The sequence below is a fragment of the Sparus aurata genome, chromosome 13 (genome assembly GCF_900880675.1).
Source record: "Sparus aurata chromosome 13, fSpaAur1.1, whole genome shotgun sequence".
Lineage (NCBI taxonomy): Eukaryota > Metazoa > Chordata > Actinopteri > Spariformes > Sparidae > Sparus > Sparus aurata.
In genome coordinates this window covers 30,527,911-30,545,260 of record NC_044199.1, presented here as the reverse complement: position 1 = coordinate 30,545,260, position 17,350 = coordinate 30,527,911, and the positions used below count along the sequence as shown (strand labels likewise).

Here is a 17,350-nt window from a genome sequence, read left to right as displayed (position 1 = left end):
AAATCTTGCACAGATTTTTAGGTTGATGTTTTCTCTGTTTAACTTTCTATTGTGAGTCTGCAATGCTCAATCTGTGGAGTAGTTTTTGTGATGAAAGGAGAATGAATAAAAAAAAAAAAATGATTCTGGATCAGAGCTGAGGGTCTGTGCACGAAAATGACACCCAGCCATAAACAAACTGAAAGTACAAAAATGGAAAATCTTGTTCTGTAATTTTAGGTGAACTGACACTTTGATAAACATTTCAGTTACGTTTTGCATCAGGCGCTGCAGTGAAAATGACTCTAATTGTTGCTCCTTTTACATCCTTTAACTTCCAATTCAAGTATGAAACTCGCGTCTCCTCCATCGACGTCCAGTCTTCTGATAATGAGCTCAGGTTTCTTCACTCTGTGTGAGCCTCTCTCAAAAACAGTTCATCTGGCCTGTAGCTGAACGGTGTTCATTATGCATGACTCAGTCTGAGTCTGACACCTGGCTCTGTTTTTGGCTCAGCTGAATATGTTATTAAACCTCTTGGCCTTTGTTTTTGCCTCGTCGGTCTGACCATTAGCCCCTCACGGAGGCTGTGTGTGAATGCTGATATCAAACAAGCAGCAGGTTTAACACACAAACACGTACTGTACCTCAGGCTGGGAGGAATCCTGTCAGTCCCCCGTGTTTAAAAAAAGCACAACATTCTGATTTGCTTTAGTCGACGAGTGGACGACTGCTGTGCTTGTTTTGTATCGTCGGGAATAAGTTAGGCTGAAGCTGAGATAATTACACTGCGTATCCTGATTAGAAACTGGTTTTCTTTTTCTGCGTCTTCCATCAAAGACGATGGTCTGAGAGGTGGAGAAGGTTCATCCCAGTCTGTTCTCACACAGGTGGAACTGTTTGAATATATTAAAATGTAACTGCAGGGCAGACACAGACAGAGGAGGAAATGCCATAAATGCAAAGAGCTTTGTTGGAGGTAGTTTGGGCGCAGACACAGAGGATGTGGATGGTCCTCTGGAAAGTTTTGTTGGCGAGTGAAAGAGGAGGAGGCAGGAGAGGAAATGTAGCTCTTCTCTCGTTTTTGGCCGGAGCTGCACAGTTGATCCATTTATTATCGAAGTCGCAGTATGGTGCAATATTCAAATCCCAGAAAGCAGCAGTTTCTTTGATAAAGACGGCAGAAACGTGATAACGAAATACTGCTGAGCTGCCGAGACACTCTGACCCACAGATCATCTGCTCGACGCGTCACGTTCAGTCCTGATATCCGTCAAAATAACGGCGACGTGGTTTTTTTCTTTCGCATTGGTTTGAGAATATCGTACAGACACAGAACTCTAAATTCCGTTATGAGATGTTACCAAGTACATTTACGCAAGTATCTTTATTTAAGCATGATTTTGAGGTGCTTGTACTTCATTTGAGTATTTCCATTTTCTGCTTCGTTATACTTTCACTCCACAAGACCTTTTACTTTGTTATACTTTCATTAACTGTAGTAACCTTTCCGATTGTATGTGGAATAAGAGCCACAGTAGCTCATTTAAAAAAAAAGAAAAACATTCTGTATTGGGGAGAAAAAAACTGATTCCAATAATCATAAAAATATCGATTGCGAGTGAGATATTGATGTTTGTGATCGGAAAAACTGTGATGTCAGTCCCCTGTGAGGCGGTGCTACAGTGTGAGTGTACTAGTAAAGCTCTGTGATGGAATCTTTCCAATCAAGAATATTGATTATTGCTCGCATCACTCAAAACCACACACATTTTCATCAGGAAATCAGATATTGTAGCTTAATTTCGTTTACAATTGATTGTTAAAAAAAGATGTCTTGACTTTTACTCAAGTACTTTCCACATGTTCGACGTTCACGTTTATCAAAGTAATATTTTAACACTATATCTTTACTGAAGTCTTGACTTTTGGCTGTCTTTTGCAACACGGTCTAAGTTAATGTCCATATTTCTCTAAACGCCCGTGTTTGGAAAAAACTGTTTGAAATAAAGATCAACATATCAACTTATAAGATGATAAAATGTGATAAAGTGACCCAAAAAGAAATCAGTCACTGCAGGTCTAAATAGTAATCAGTGTGATGAGATGAGACAAACTGTACGTGTATGGGAGCCTGCAGACTTCTCTTCCTTTTTATAAAACTCCACCTTCATAGGCTTGCTAAACTATTTCTCTGGAGTTTTCTTTTAGTCCAGTCTGTGTTGCTTCAACAACAGAAGCTCAGTCATGGTTTTTTAAAATCTTCGCCCGGGGGGAGAATTAAGCCTGGATCTTTATTTTCCTTCTCACTGTTTTAATATCAATCGTGTTTCTCACCAATATCAAAGTTGTTTTGTTGGGTTTTTTTTTCTTGAGGAGAAAAACTGTTTTCTTTCACTTAATTAATACCACAGTTATTGTTAAAAAAAAAAAAAAAAAACAGCACAGGAGCAGTGGAGTCCGATACTCTGAGCTCAGGCAGCACGGAGGGAGATGAACCGCTGAACTCAGTTTCACCTGGAGGGGGCAAATTTAGCTGCAGGCTATGAGCTATGCTACAGGAAGTGTGTGTGTGTGTGTGTGTGTGTGTGTGTGTGTGTGTGTGTGTGTGTGTGTGTGTGTGTGTGTGTGTGTGTGTGTGTGTGTGTGGCTGGAGGCTTTTTTCCTCTACATCTGTACCTCTAAAGGGCAGAAGATTTGTATTTCTACTTTCCTGGAAGGCTCGCTGGATGTATTCTCATTCATTTCAGCATCCATACCTGCGAGGCTGCTTCCATCTGTATTCTCACACATGCATGCGTCCCTCAGAGGCTGACAGGCTCTGTGTTTTTTTTTTTTTTTTACTCTTTACACCCCACAGGCCTCAGATGGATGAATTTCCCGTTGCTCGGGTGTAAATCTTTCATGTTTGCAATTGTCTGAGCTTAAAGAGGCGGCTGAGGAAGCTGTCTGCCCTGCAGTTGTTGTCGCTTACGGTTTCCAGCGATAGGCTGGTTGTTTATTTAATCTGAAATTAAAGAATTAGAAGAAGAGCCAATGGGACCTCATGTCTGATACGTTTTGTATATTACATGAAGTCAGTTGCAGAAATTTTGATATTAAGTTTTAACAGTTGGATCCCAGCTGCTTTTGTTGTGGTCTCATGACATGAGACATGATATAAACCTAAAAAAGGCATTTTGAAATCAAAGGAGAGGCAGCAAAGGGCACTCGAGATGCAAACCAGTAATTTGCACCTAAAAACAGCAATATTTAAAACGTGCAAAAGCCCCTCGCATGCCAGTAAACATTTTGGACAACTCTGTTTTGCAAGGATCATTTTTCTAAGTACAATTTCTTCATCAGTGAAAACAGTAAAAGTTTTTGGAGCTGCACATTTTTTTTTTCATCACAATATTATCTATACGCGACATTTGCTGTATAACAAATTGTCTCCTGAGCACATTTTACACATTTATCTAAAGCTCAACATTAACCTTTTATTAATAGAGAATCGTAGTTGAAATGGTGAATCTCTGAATGAAAGCTGCATGAACACACACTCTGTCCAAGACTTGTGTTTAGAGCACAGGGAGAAAACCTCACCCGGAATAAAACATGAATGATTTCAGGCGTGTTGAGAACGTGGTGAATTGGTGCACTTCAGCCTCTTGTGGCTGAAATGAGTATTACAAAAACAAACCAAGGGATAAACTTCCCAAAAATGGAGCGTAGCGTTGATACAGACAGGCCGCGAAGTCAAGATCAGCTCACAACGAGCCGTGCTGCTCCTTCTGCAAGCCGCTACGCCTCCACCCGAGCTCCTCCTGCTCATGTTTGTCTGACTAATCAATGTAATTGATACCTGCTCTGTTCTGTAGCCTATCAGCTGCTCTCCCTGCCTTAGGCTTTCCATGTATGCACGTGGAAGGGCAATGAAGTCCCAGAACAGAACCATACCACCATATATATGTTATTACAGTGGGAATGAAGTGCTGTAAATGCTTCCTCCAGCACTTTATTGAAACTGTATGATGTTTAGGGCTGCGACTAACAGCTGTCTTCATCTTTGCAAATAATTGTTTCGTCTATAAAGACAGCTTTGACGTCATCGATAATCAACATATTTCCGTGGCTGCACCACTGCATCGAACAGAAATGCTCCAAGTGATTTCCCAGTAGTGCAGGAGCTGTTTCAGGTTAATTTCAGGACACTCGTGGTTTGAAAAAGGCATTTGTGTTCATAAAGGTCATGTTTTTTCATTTGATCTCGTTACATATTCATTTCAAGATGAAGATAAATTCAGCGTTTCAAAGGGTGTCAGAGAGAAACGAAGACAAATACAAGAGACAGAAATGTAGTCTCGTCTGAAGCCACCTTTTGAATTAGCACATAATTGAGTTCAGTGTCGTATCTGCCGTCGCGACTCGAGACGAGTTGCTTCTATTTTTTCATCCCTCGCCTTCTGGGAGGCGACGACAGGTCCTGTGTGATGACTGGCTGCCTTTCTGCCGAGGCCGCTTTGATCACTCTGTCATGTCGGATCAATCAAAACATCAAGGGTGGCAGGATGTAGAGAATGACGGCTTCGTCTGTTGTTTCAATGAAGACTTCATGTCCACGAGCGCAAAGATCTGCTAACAAGCCAGTTCACTCGAGTACTTTGAAGCCGGAGTGCTTTTTTTTACTGTCTGGCACAGCGGGAAAGATTTCTTTCCGAGTCGACAAATCAGTGACATTTACACCACATAACAAAATGTTCACAGCGTTAAATGATTCCTGTCGATGTAGAAAACCACTAAGTCACTTATTTTTCTGCTTCCTACCACTTCTCCACTCTTTTTCCTCTTTCCTCTGCTCCCGGATCAGACCCCGCATCCTAAAGATAAATCCATTTCGTCCCTGTTCTTCCTTTTCTCTTTCTTGTTCTTGTTCTTGTTCTGTAGAAGTTGCTGGATGTCGACCTCTTACCCGACATTGACTCTGATTTCAGAATCTGAAGCGCGTGGCGGAGGTGTGGATGGACGAATACGCCGAGTACGTCTACCAGCGTCGACCCGAGTACCGCCACCTGTCGGCGGGAGACATGACGGCCCAGAAGGAGCTGAGGAACCGCCTCAACTGCAAGAACTTCAAGTGGTTCATGAGCGAGGTGGCCTGGGATCTGCCCAAACACTACCCGCCGGTGGAGCCTCCCGCCGCAGCGTGGGGAGAGGTACAGCCACCGTTTCCAGACGTGAATGACAATGCTGCTGAACGTCTTGTCTGTCCTTGTTTATGACTTTACTGTCACGTGTATGTCTGCTGCAGGTTCGTAACGTGGGCAGCGACATGTGCATGGAGAGTAAACACTTTGCATCAGGGACTCCCATCCGCCTGGAGAGCTGCGTGAAGGGCCGGGGCGAGGTGAGCTGGAGCCACGGACAGGTGAGCAGCGAAACTCAAATGTCAATTAATACAGGGTTCGTACGGGTGCTTGAAATCCTTGAAAGTGCTTGAATTTCAATGTTGTGTTTTCAAGGTCTGAAAAGCGCTTGGATTTTAGTTGAAGTGCTTGAAAGTGCTTGACATTATAACTCTGTGTCTTTCACAAAATTGGGATCAGACTGGATAATTAATTTCTGAAGTTTTTGCTTTTATAAAATATCATTTTAGATGTTTACAGCATAATACAATGTACATAATTGTGATAAAAAGGGAAGAAAAAAATCACAAGTATATATATGTTCCTTTAGATACGTATTTTACCCCAGCAGTAAGGTGCTGGAAAATCTTAAAAACGACCCTTAAAAGTGCTTGAAAAGTGCTTGAATTTGATTTTGAAAAAATTGTACGAACGCTGTAATAGAAATAAAGTCTGTCAGCAGTCAAGTTTCTCTCAGTCAAAACAAAACACAAGATGTAAGTTAAACAACCAACAATGAATGGAACTCTACCTGGCTCAGTTCACAGAGCTCTGACTCTCCTGGAGTGGAAAGCAACAGGCGACCAGGTGAACACACTGTTACCTCGAGTAAACTTGTGGATTTCTCTGGTTCTAACATTGTTGGAAACATTTGAGATGACATCCAATCACCTGCTGAATAGTGCTGTTCCTTTCCGAACATTTAGTTTCACAAAACACAGTGAAGGAGCCGATACAAACTACATCAGGTTAATGTTCAGTGGTTAATTTGGGGTTGTGGCGCAAAATATCACCGACCAAAAAGTCTGTTGACAAATATGCCAAATAAATAAATGTATTAGCGTATAAAATAAGCTTATGTTAAATCTTGTCAAGATAGTACTCAGTGTAACTTTATATTATGCAGAATTTGGGTTTGAGATTGAAGTGTGTCGACATGTGCAGCATTTTCTCGTCTCACTGCAGAAGCTCTGCAAGTTCTACCTGAAAAAAAAATAAAAAATATTTACACAATATTCAAAAGCTGTGTATTCCAGCAACAGCCGCCACGCTTTGGCTACCACAGTGGTTGACACGAGTCCAAAATGGTGACTGCGAGGAAACATCTCCGGGCTGGTTTCATGAAAGAAAAAGAAAAAAACAAGGAATGTAGCAACAAGTCCTGCAGGCGAGGCAAGCGCGACTACAAATGGGAGTCGAGCTCCTGCTCCTCAAGAAATGGAAGATACAACAACAACAGTTCAACTGGGCAGCTGTTCACACCGACACGTGTCACCAGCAAAACCGTTATTTTACTGTGAAACATCATGGCAGGTTTGTGCTGCTCTCATGTGGTGCATGTCACGTTTTTTAGCATTGCATTAAAGTAAAAAAATTCTCAACTTTTCAGCACAAGTCGCGCTGCTGCATCAATCTTCAATGCCACACTTGGCCCAATCAAGCAGCGCACATATTCCCACTTTTAAGACACGACACACACACCATCCGTCCAACCACGATGTCTGACTGTCGCTGTAATTCTCTCCGGCCACTCTCCGAATACAGCGATTAAAAGAAAATTGTTTATAGGGGGAAATCTTCCTGCTCCCATCCCGAGGGGAACGATGAGATTTCACCTCTGTTGGTAGATTATCTTGTCAGTAACAGTATTTGCTCTGCTTAACACACATTAATGTCAGTGCAGCTAACACAGACACATAAATGGCACACACAAACACACTGTGCCGCTTCATCATCTTTTCATTGTTCTTAAGGAGTCTGTTTGTTCTCGCACGTCACACCGAGGATCTTTAAACTCCAGCTCATAATACAACCGTAATGGATTGAATGTCCCCTTTTGTTTCCTCAGCTGAAATACTGCGCCTCACAGCTCTGACACTTTAATTGCTTTAATCTGAAGATGCATTGTAGTTTAATCTGTGTCACAGTTGCAGTCTGTGTTCAGCGCCAGCGAGAAATGGATTCACCGCAAATCACAGGAGGCCCCCCGGCAGCTGTCCTTGTCGGGGCTTTTTGATTCCGTACGAGGGGAGAGAAGGAAGTTAGTCACAAAGTCTTTATTAGCCGGAGCAGCGGCAGCCGCCCGGACGTTGCTGACAAGATTTTAACAAGGGCCAAAATGAAATCACAGACAACAAAAATAGGAGAAAGCAGATTCTCTTCGGTTAAGAACTCCAGTAAAAAGCCAAAGAAGACATCAGTCCTGACTGCTGAGTTCATCATGGTCATTTTTAATGCCAGGGACCAACGGTGACAAACAATTAGATAAAAAGGGACGATCATCAATCACAGCGGCCTACACGACTCTCCTCAGCGTGCCGAGTCATCACAATCTCACTGCAGTTTTTAGATAAATCAATACAGATGATCGGTAAACTCTGGGGAGCTTCCTCAGATGGTACAGGGACTCTTTACAACATATATCATGTGTTTAATCGCAGTTTCTTCACATGAATACGGATTCAGAGGAAACACACTCACTTTCTGTGTTTTGTCTCGGCACCACAGCCACATGAATTATTATAATTAGCACCACTTTAACTTTGATTTAAACTTATAGACGTTGGAGTGCAGCTATTAAATGAAAACCTTTTGTATTATACTGCAAACTAGAAGTCATTTTAAGAGTTTTTAATATTTTTGCCCATTTCCGGGGTTCGCACCTGTAACACCTCCTCCTAGGGGGTTAATTGGATTCCCTTCAAACTTGGATTACCTATATAAAAGACCTTAAGGTTTAAAACATTTCAAAAGCTTGAGTTTTCAAGAAACAGCCTGGTCATGAAGGGAAACAGGAAGTGGTATTTTGAATCCGCCTATGGCCAAAAACTCCACAGAATACCTTCATAAACATCAGTATCAGGACTGAAAACACAAGAATGGGAATACAGTCAGTCTTAAAGTGATCTTTAATTTGAGATTGATTTTTAATACACAGATTAACACAAAGGCTGCAAGAATAATTTTCGTTCACGATAAATGTGTTGATTATTTTTCTAGTAATCAATTTGACACCTTGGTCTATATGTCAGAAAATGTTGGAGAAAAAGGCATTTAGCGCTTTCCAAAGCCAACGATGACGTCCCCAAGTGTCTTGTTTGTCCACAACCCAAAGATATTCAGCCAGCTGTCATTGAGGAGGAAACAAAGTAGAACATATTCACATTGAACAAGTCGGAATCGGAGCATTTTGTGCGACCGATATATCAATTGGCCACTGCTAAAGGCTGATATCACAGATATCTCGTATCATAGGTGTTATTCCTTTTAGATGATACGGTTAATTATTAAACTGTAAAATAAACTGCCTCTGTTACATATTTTCAGCAGCGTTGCATAACCACATTTGAGAGATCATTGCAAAAAATGTGTTTTTCGACTGATATGTCTTCTCAAAATGTTTTGCTTCTTAATATCAGCCCCAGATATTAAGTATTGGGCTGACTCCCCTTTATTTATTTTTTTGCTTTTACTGAATTTAATAGTTAACAACTATCAGTTGATTATTGCAGCTCCAACTAGCAATAACAACTAAATCTAAGTGTGATGAGACAACTCAGCAAGCTCTGCACACAGGGACGTGAAAAAAACCCTCATCCTTCAGAACATCACCGCTATGAAGACATTCGAAGACGTTCTTGACCTTTGTAACAGGATTATTCTGTGTGAATATACCTGCAAACTTTGATGAATATGTAATATTTATTCTTTTTACAGTCGATAAGGATACGATTGACCTGTCTGCTATAGTGTTTTCAGCTCTATACAGCTGTAAAGTCACAAGCCTGTGAAACATTTAACCTTGATTAGCCTGTAAAATGCTCAGCAGCTTACGCTAGTCAGACTGAACCTTTTAGCTGCTCAGTTTTCAGCAGTAGATTAGTTTTTTTATCCACAGAGGCCACGCCGGCTCCTGATCTGAGGTGAGGCACAAACAAACACTTACAGTTAATGGATTAATAGTACAAGCCAGTGGAACCAAACACAATATCCATCCAATAACAGTGAATGCAAAGGCTCCAGTAAAACTCAGTCAGGGGAACCATGACATTTTGTGAAAGAGGAGTAAAACTTTATTGGTGTCCAGCCAGTAAAACTGAGTGCAAGGGGTCAAGGCCGGAGTCTGAAGGGAGGAGGGATGATAAAAGTCATGTAGATTCATTCAGAATGAGTCAGTGTGAGGTACATGAGACAAAACTTTCCTCTGGCTTTGAGGTTATTGGAGTTTAAATTGGGGCACAACACTGAACATATTTTGGTGCCTCATGTCTCAATGGACACAGTTACTAAAGGTCAAGTCCTCAAACTTTTAAAAACCATGATGCCTGCGTCTGCTGTTGGTTTCTCATCAAGCCAACCAGCAGAATAAACATTGGAAATCTACATTTCAGCAAACGGTGTCTTTGGGTTCAGTTTTTAAATGTATGTTCGACAGCGCTGAGCTTATGTACTCGTTAGGTTTGTTTTATCTGATACCACTACGTTGGTGTCGTTTCACAAATATCATTTTAACTTAGCCTGATCGAGAGCAAGCTGTTGTGGCTTTACATATTATTGCCATTTTTCAGTATTTTGTCACTCTATGGTTGGAGTTAGGCAACAAAAAGACTTGATTAGGTTTAGGAAAAGATGTCCTGACCAAAGCGAACCAAGTGCTGTTCTGGGCTGGTTCAGAGTTGGTTCAGCCTGCATAACTTTTAATAATCGGTTTGCTTTTCCACAGGCATGAGAGTCGCCATAGTCACATCATTCATTCACTGTATACATCTCCAATTTCCCAGCATTGCTAGAAAGAGCGATGATGGACTACATCGACTCTTCACAAGCGTTGCTCGTGGCCTCGCATGTCTACATCCGAACATGACAAGTGCTCGGACCACTGATGCTTCAATTTGGCATCTATAGGAAAAATCTTTTGTTTAGTCCTACATGGATAAGTCAGAACATGCTACACTAACTCTGGTTTATAAAAATGGCAATCACAAGTAGTTTCAGTCGGCCCCTGGTCAGGATAACCAACGTAAGCTGTTTTTTATTCTAGACCAGTAAAAAGTCGGCGCCACTCTGGAACCAGAGCGTGTTTCTGAACTGTCTTAGTCGAAAGCGGTTAGACCCTTTCACAACAGTAACCACCTGCTAGAGAGGACAGCTTCATCTATGTCAGTGTTTTTCTGGTCTTGTTCACGAGTCGAAGCTATGACATTACAAAAAGGCTATCATTCCATTGCTATGATGGTCGTTTAGCAACATTTATTCTGATGTTCAAGGAATAAAGCCTAACAGCAAAACAACAAAAGTGTCCAATGTCTCAATTAAAATATCTAGTGCATTCATGCTTACAAATATTGAAACACCTTCTTGAACAGTGGTCTGTGGCTTGGCAGCCATCTTGACTTCCAGTAACTTCCCCACTGAGCCCTGTACCGACTCTAGACATCTACAGTCAGCTCAGCAAATTTGAACATCTCTGTGGTTTGCAGCTTTTTATTATGGCGACTGGATGGTTTTTGTTTGTTTTTAGAATATTATAACATGAAATCGTAAAGATTGTGCCATTTGTTTCCCTGCAGGTGTTCACATTCGGCTGGAGAGAGGACATCCGTGTCGGCGACCCCATGCACACCAAAAAAGTCTGTTTCGACGCCATCTCCCACAACAGCCCCGTCACCCTGTACGACTGTCACGGCATGAAGGGCAACCAGCTGTGGCGCTACAGGAAGGTACACACAGCCCCAACTGTAAACATATTACCTATGTGTGTGTGTGTGTGTGTGTGTGTGTGTCTCGACCTCCCTCCTCTGAACATTTTGTTTCTCTTCCTGTACAAAGCAACAAAGCTCCAAACATAATTGCTATAAAATAAACGACTTCAAGGCTTCTTAAATCATTCTACAGAGTTCTGCACATTGAGACAGAACGTGCCCTGAAGCTGATGGATATTCATAGGACCTCATTACGCCGTTGTTATGCATTTAAGCTCGGCTATTACAAAAAAACACGCCGTGCAGGAGGCCACATTTGTATTTTTATAGCATTTCTAGGATTTAATGTAGTGTCACAGAAAGGCGTTTTTTTGCAGCAGTTAACACTTAGAAGCAAAAGAGACAAGAGAAGACGATAACGGCTCAGCAGAGCACCTCTCAGAAATAATCATTCAAATGCAAAAGCTCTCTAACGTGACTAAACATTATAAATCGATTTGTATTTTTATATTAAATCCATTCGTGGTTTTTTGCATGCAAACTTCTTGAACTAACCAATTTTAAACCAGTAATATCGTGCCGTCCATCCATCAATCAATCTTAAGCTGTAAGCGGTGAGCGAGCGGCGCAGAGCTCAGATTTTTGCGGGCCAGGCTTCACTGATTACTGTACAGAAACACATTTGTAACAGATTTGGGTGAAACTAAAGGGTATTTTATGGCAACATCATTTTGTCCTCGGGCGCTCTGCCTGAACAGTCAGTGATTCACAGAGTTGTTCTGGTAAACACATGGCTGCACTTGTTAAATGTTAACCCTATTACAGTCCAGTGTTATTTTAAGGTACAATACATAATGGTGCTTTAAGACTTTTGAATGTCAGTGAATGCACCACCAGCAGCGTGGAAAAGGTTCCTGCTCACCAGTAGGCTCAGATGAAACGATTTGCAGCTTTATTTTGTTGGTTTTTCATTCCTTCCTGTCTCTCTCTCGCCCTCCATCCTGCAGGACAAGAGTCTGTATCACCCGGTCAGTAACAGCTGCATCGACTGCAGCCCCAACGAGCGGCGGATCTTCATGAACACGTGCGACCCGTCCTCTCTCAGCCAGCAGTGGCTGTTTGAGAGAACCAACTCCACCGTTCTGGATCACTTCAACCAGGGCGCCAACTGAGACCCTGCAGCGTCCACAGAAAACTCCTGACGCAGGCGGACTGCTGCCGCCGATGAAATGGAGTTTTTTTTACATTTACTCCAGTTTCTCATTTGCCTGCCCCTGAGGTGACAGCTGCCTCTCTTTGGCGGTGAGGCAGGATGGGATACCTGCGGGGGGAAGTTGGTTAAACACATCAGTTAGAGGAGAGACTGATCTCTGATGGATGGGTGTGTGTTTTAAAGTGACTGTGTGTGTGTGTGTGAGATGTATTTGTTCTGTCACGGCGTCGCTGTGGCGGACGGTCCGCCTCGCCTCCCTGATTTTGCTGTTGATTAGTTATCTCACACTCCTCTCCTCTCTTTTCTTATTTCTTTTGTCTCGTTTAAAGTTTATTTATTGCCCCTCGTTCTCCCTTTATCCTCGGCCTCCATCTCTTTCCCCATCCTGTCTCTCCCGCTTCGCCTCTCCCTGCACGTCCGTCTCTATCTGCCTGCATGACTGCGTCTTTGCCCACCTTCTTCATTCTCTCTCTCAAATCCCCTTATGTCTCTCCAGCTCTGACATCCTCCCTGGGGGGAGGAGGGGGTAGCGCTCCTACTGAGCCAAAGTCATCCTGACACCTGGGTGAAGTCAGGCAGAACCACTCTGAAAATCAACTGGTGAATTGATTCTCCTTTACAACCCTCATCCACCCGGTGTTCGCTCCCTCGTGTCTCCCGCTCCCCCACAGCGTGTAGTTCCTCCCGGTCCCCTCTCTTTCTTTCTGCTTTGAATGTAGCCGCAGGAAGTTGACAAAGAGACGCTCCTTTTATTCCTCTTATTTTGTACTTTCCTCGCTGTTTGATGAGTCGTCCGCCGCCACGTTCTTGTGCGGACTAACTCTTGTTGGCTAAGGGCTTGTTTGTTGTTGTGATCGTGGTGGTGGTGGTGGTGGTGGTGGTCATGGTGGTGGCATGAGTTGCCTCCCAGAGTCTCCCTCTGCTTTCACTGCGCCCTCCGCCGCTCCCCAACCGACTCCGCCAATCAGTCGCCAGAACGACCTCGTCACACACGGCTGAGCGCGGGGTCACGTCATGGCGCAGAAGCAGCGGGCAGGGCCGCAAATACGCCTGGCTGCCCGCCTGCCTGGCTGGATGACTGGCTACGTGACTGGCAGGCCGGCTGATTCACAGCAGGGCCACCTGATTGGCCGGCCGCCCAGCTGACACATCACTTTCAGCGTACAGTGCGAGCAGGAGGAGAGACGGATGGAGGCAGCTCTGGGATTGAGACAAATGTGGGAGTTTTTAATGCATAAAGCACTTGTGTAATGATAAACTTGAATGAAATCTTAGTGCCTTGTCGAAGAGGACTAGATGTAAAGTGTGTGTGCGTGTGTGCGTGCGTGCGTGCGTGTGTGTCCATCTCAGTGTAGAGAACGTTTCACTCAATTCTGGACTTTTCTTGAAATCCGAACTGGAGTTGAAGCTGACTTGACCTCGACTCTGGTGAGGGCACTGAAGGCACCGCTGGGTTCCGCTTTCTGAACGAACACACACGTATCCGCCGGCTGTGAATAGAGCTAAAGAGACTCTTTCCACCTTATTTTTCCTCCTGCCTTGAAGAGTTAACTTTAGCCCTAAGAAGACCTCCGTTCTGTTTTAATCATGACATGATGCTGTTGTGTTGTTTTTCCCACCTGTTCAATCCAAAGTACTTTCATGGGAAAAGGGAATTATGTAATTATTGTTTTTTGAATCCCGTTTTGTGTTCTTGTTTTTTTTTTTTGTTTTTTTTTTAATGAAATGTTCTGTGGTGTTTTGTTTTTGATCCTGTCGTTCAGCCGATGTTGATTTTGTTCGACGTGGTGTTCTGGGATGTTCCGGTCTGTCGCCCGCATCGCTCTCGCTAATCCGATTATGTGAAGTAGAACAATGTACAGCGTGTGCCGTTTTAATCATCACTTCCAGGTGTTGTGCTCTGTTCGATCGGTGTAAAACCAAAAACAAAATGTCCTCAAACATACTTCAGTCAAACTATTTGGAAGCTGCAAATCGGCCTAACTTGGTGACATCAGCAGACTAAATCTTGGCAGTTTATGTTTCTGCACATTGTGGATATGTTGAAACTTGAGGTCCGCTCTTGTGTTTTATGTGACGACACTGCGCTTATGTTCTGGTTAGGTTCAGGCAAACAAATCCACTTGACAGGGTTCGGAAAAGATGTTTTGGCTTAAAAAACCTGGTTCTGTCTCATTTGGCAGAATCATCAAATGCCAACAATTTACTTTTCCGTCTGGTTTTGTAGGAAACCGTTGCAGGTGATTATTAGTATCGAACATAAACGTGTAAAAGCAAGAAAGATACATTTCCGATTAAATCTTGATGAAAGTCGCTGATTTTATCAACTCGAACATCTCTTGACAGTTGTTCAAGGTGAAATGGAGCAGCAGCTGTGATCAGTACTGTAAAAGGTTCCTGAAAATCCTACTTGAGTAAAAGTAAACATATCATGTTAAAATGTTATTTAGGTAAAATGGAAAGTTACCAGTACAATTAGTATTTAAAGTATCTGATATTAAATTGTAATGAAGTAATTTCCTGGCAAATACAAGGCATTTCAGCATCAAAAATAGGAATATAGTTACATGTTTGTATCAACAGTTTACAAACATACAACTGATCATCAGCTTTGAAAATAAAATAAGTTCATTAGAAAATGCACCGCCGTTTAAATCAGCCAAATTGTAATCAGTCAGCAGGACGTCGCCGTCAGACTGAAAGCTGAAATCTGTCAGTAACCGTCTGTTTTTTGGACTTGGAAACTGGCTCAACCATTATTGTGTTAGCTTTTTATAAAGTCATGATATCCCTGAGATATTTCAGCCTTTTGTCTGCTTCAGATATTTCATCTGCTTCAAAGGAAACATTAGAAGTTTGAATGGAGAACCAAAGTCACCAGTAATTAACAGTATATGCACAACTTCCCATGCAACACGCGTCATCTTTCGTCGTCGTTGTTGCAGTTCAGACATCTCTTGTTTTCAGTCCGGTCACCTGTCTCCGTGTGTGGAGTCCACCCTGACCTTTGACCCCCGTGCCTGGACGACTTGTGCTCTGTCAGATTGTTGAGAGTTGAGCAGCAGGAGTTGCTGCTTCAGAACGCGGAGTCGCTGCAGTAGCAGAGTCTCCACTACAGGACCAAACCAAACACCCGTCTGACTGTTTTACACCGCGGCGGCGCCACAGTACCAGTGTTCTCACATGAACGAAGCTCCGCTCGGATCAGAACCACAACCTGCGCTGTTCAATCACGTCACTTTATTGTGAAGGACTGTTTAATACCGATACTGTACTGAGGGACAATGCTGTGCAAAGAGCCGGATACACATGGCAACATCTTGGGCTACTTGTCTTCTTCCTTTTTCCACATCAGAACAGAAATATCTGGATTGTGTGAGTCCACCAAGAGCATCTCACAGAGCGGCCAGAGCGGCTCGTAAAGTAAAAACTGGACTGACTTGATTCACGTCGGCTAAACTCTTAATAACAAAGGAAGGTGGAGAAGACTTCTGCTAACGTGATAGCTGGGTCGTCAATGTTTACCTTGTATCTGGAGTTACAGTCATGCTAGGTTTAATTTTTTTGTGAAGCTGTAAGATGCACAAATGGGTTTATAGAAATTAATTAAAAGAAATGAATGTGAAAGGAGTCGCTCATCACCATAAAAATCACCGAACTCTGGAGCTCAGCTGAGATGAGATCGGCCTCGTTTTCAGCAGCGGCAGCCATAAAAAGGAACGTTTAGCAGCTAAAAATGTTTTATTTTTTTTATTTTCCTCAGTCCCTTCTTATTCAATCAAGCCTAATCACATATCAAATAAAACATTTAAATCTGCTCGATCTGCATCAATTGTACTCACTCAGATTCCAGCCAACTAAATACATCTGTTTTTTTCCCCCCCATCAAGGTCTACACATTATTCCCTGAAAAATTATGAGAATAAAACAATTTTAAAAGAAATACATTCCTGGATCCGCTCCTTTATCCTGATCCACACCAAAAGTAACAGGATCTGTTCTCGTCCTCAGAGTTCTGTAGAAATCCGTTCAGTAGTTTGTGTGATCCTGCCGACAAACAAAAACAGACGGGGCCAAAAACCTTCAAATTTAATTTAATGTTGCTGTTGTGAGCCGCAACAACGATAAGATGAAAGCAGGTCAGGTCTGTGTCCTGCAGAGGAGTTCTTCTGCCTCCAAGTGGCCAAAAAATATCAATTAATGCAGCTTTAGGAAGACGCTCACCGAGTAGTATTTAGTAGACGGTAGGGACAACATGGCCGCCCCTGACTTGTTCCTCCAGCGGGTGCTCAGGCTCTCTGCATTTGAGAAACATGGCGGCGATGTTGATACAGGACTGTTCTGTGGGGCAGCTGAAGCAAACTGGACGACACATCCTCGTACCTAAATGATCGAGTTGTTCCTAAAACATGTCTGCTGCAGTTTGGTTAGGTTTATGAAACGTTGCGGTGTGTCTTAAAGTCGCTACTTTACCTCGAAGTAATTGTTTGTAATTGATTGTTCTCCTGAAAATAGCCGAGTATTGCCCAAGATGTTGCCGACTGTATCCCTTTAGGTAAACACTCAGTTGAGAAAACTCGTGAAAGTATAATATTGCACCTTTATTGTTGCACATCAAACTGTAACTTGGGTCGAGTTTTTGAGTCTTAAAGTGACATTTCACATTTGCTTTCATTCCAGCTGTTAATCCGCTGTGGTCAATTAAATCCACTCATTGAAAAATCATTTAACAGAATGTTTGGGATAAGCTCAGCGTAAACGTGCAGCCTTTTTTTTGTGTTTTTTTCGCTGTGATGATCCTTCCCCCATGATGTTGTTGTTGGTCAGACTAAAAATGTATTGAGCAATGTAAAGAAATCTCATTTTATAAGAGCAAAAAGGTTTTTAATGTCCACGGCCGGCGTCGGGCCAGTCACACACGTGTCGTGTACGTGTGTGTGTGTGTGTGTGAGTTTTGTCGTGTAGGGACGTGTACATTTTGTATCTCATGAGAAAATATCCGATATTTTTTTCTACTGACATTGCAACTGTAAAAGTGTATTTAGGTATTTAACAAACTGTACAATTTAACT

The 17,350-nt window shown here is 42.6% G+C and overlaps 1 protein-coding gene across 1 annotated transcript in view; it reads left to right on the top strand.

Annotated features, from left to right (window-relative positions):
- galnt10 (UDP-N-acetyl-alpha-D-galactosamine:polypeptide N-acetylgalactosaminyltransferase 10 (GalNAc-T10)) overlaps positions 1-17,014 on the top strand; it is a 95,304-nt gene extending 78,290 nt beyond the window's left edge. The window contains exons 9-12 of the mRNA XM_030437506.1: positions 4,953-5,174; positions 5,270-5,386; positions 10,934-11,083; positions 12,073-17,014. Of these exons, the coding sequence (XP_030293366.1) occupies positions 4,953-5,174; positions 5,270-5,386; positions 10,934-11,083; positions 12,073-12,237 (654 nt within the window). The 3' untranslated portion in view covers positions 12,238-17,014. The remainder of the gene's footprint in view (positions 1-4,952; positions 5,175-5,269; positions 5,387-10,933; positions 11,084-12,072) is intronic.
- The last annotated feature ends 336 nt before the right edge of the window (positions 17,015-17,350 follow it).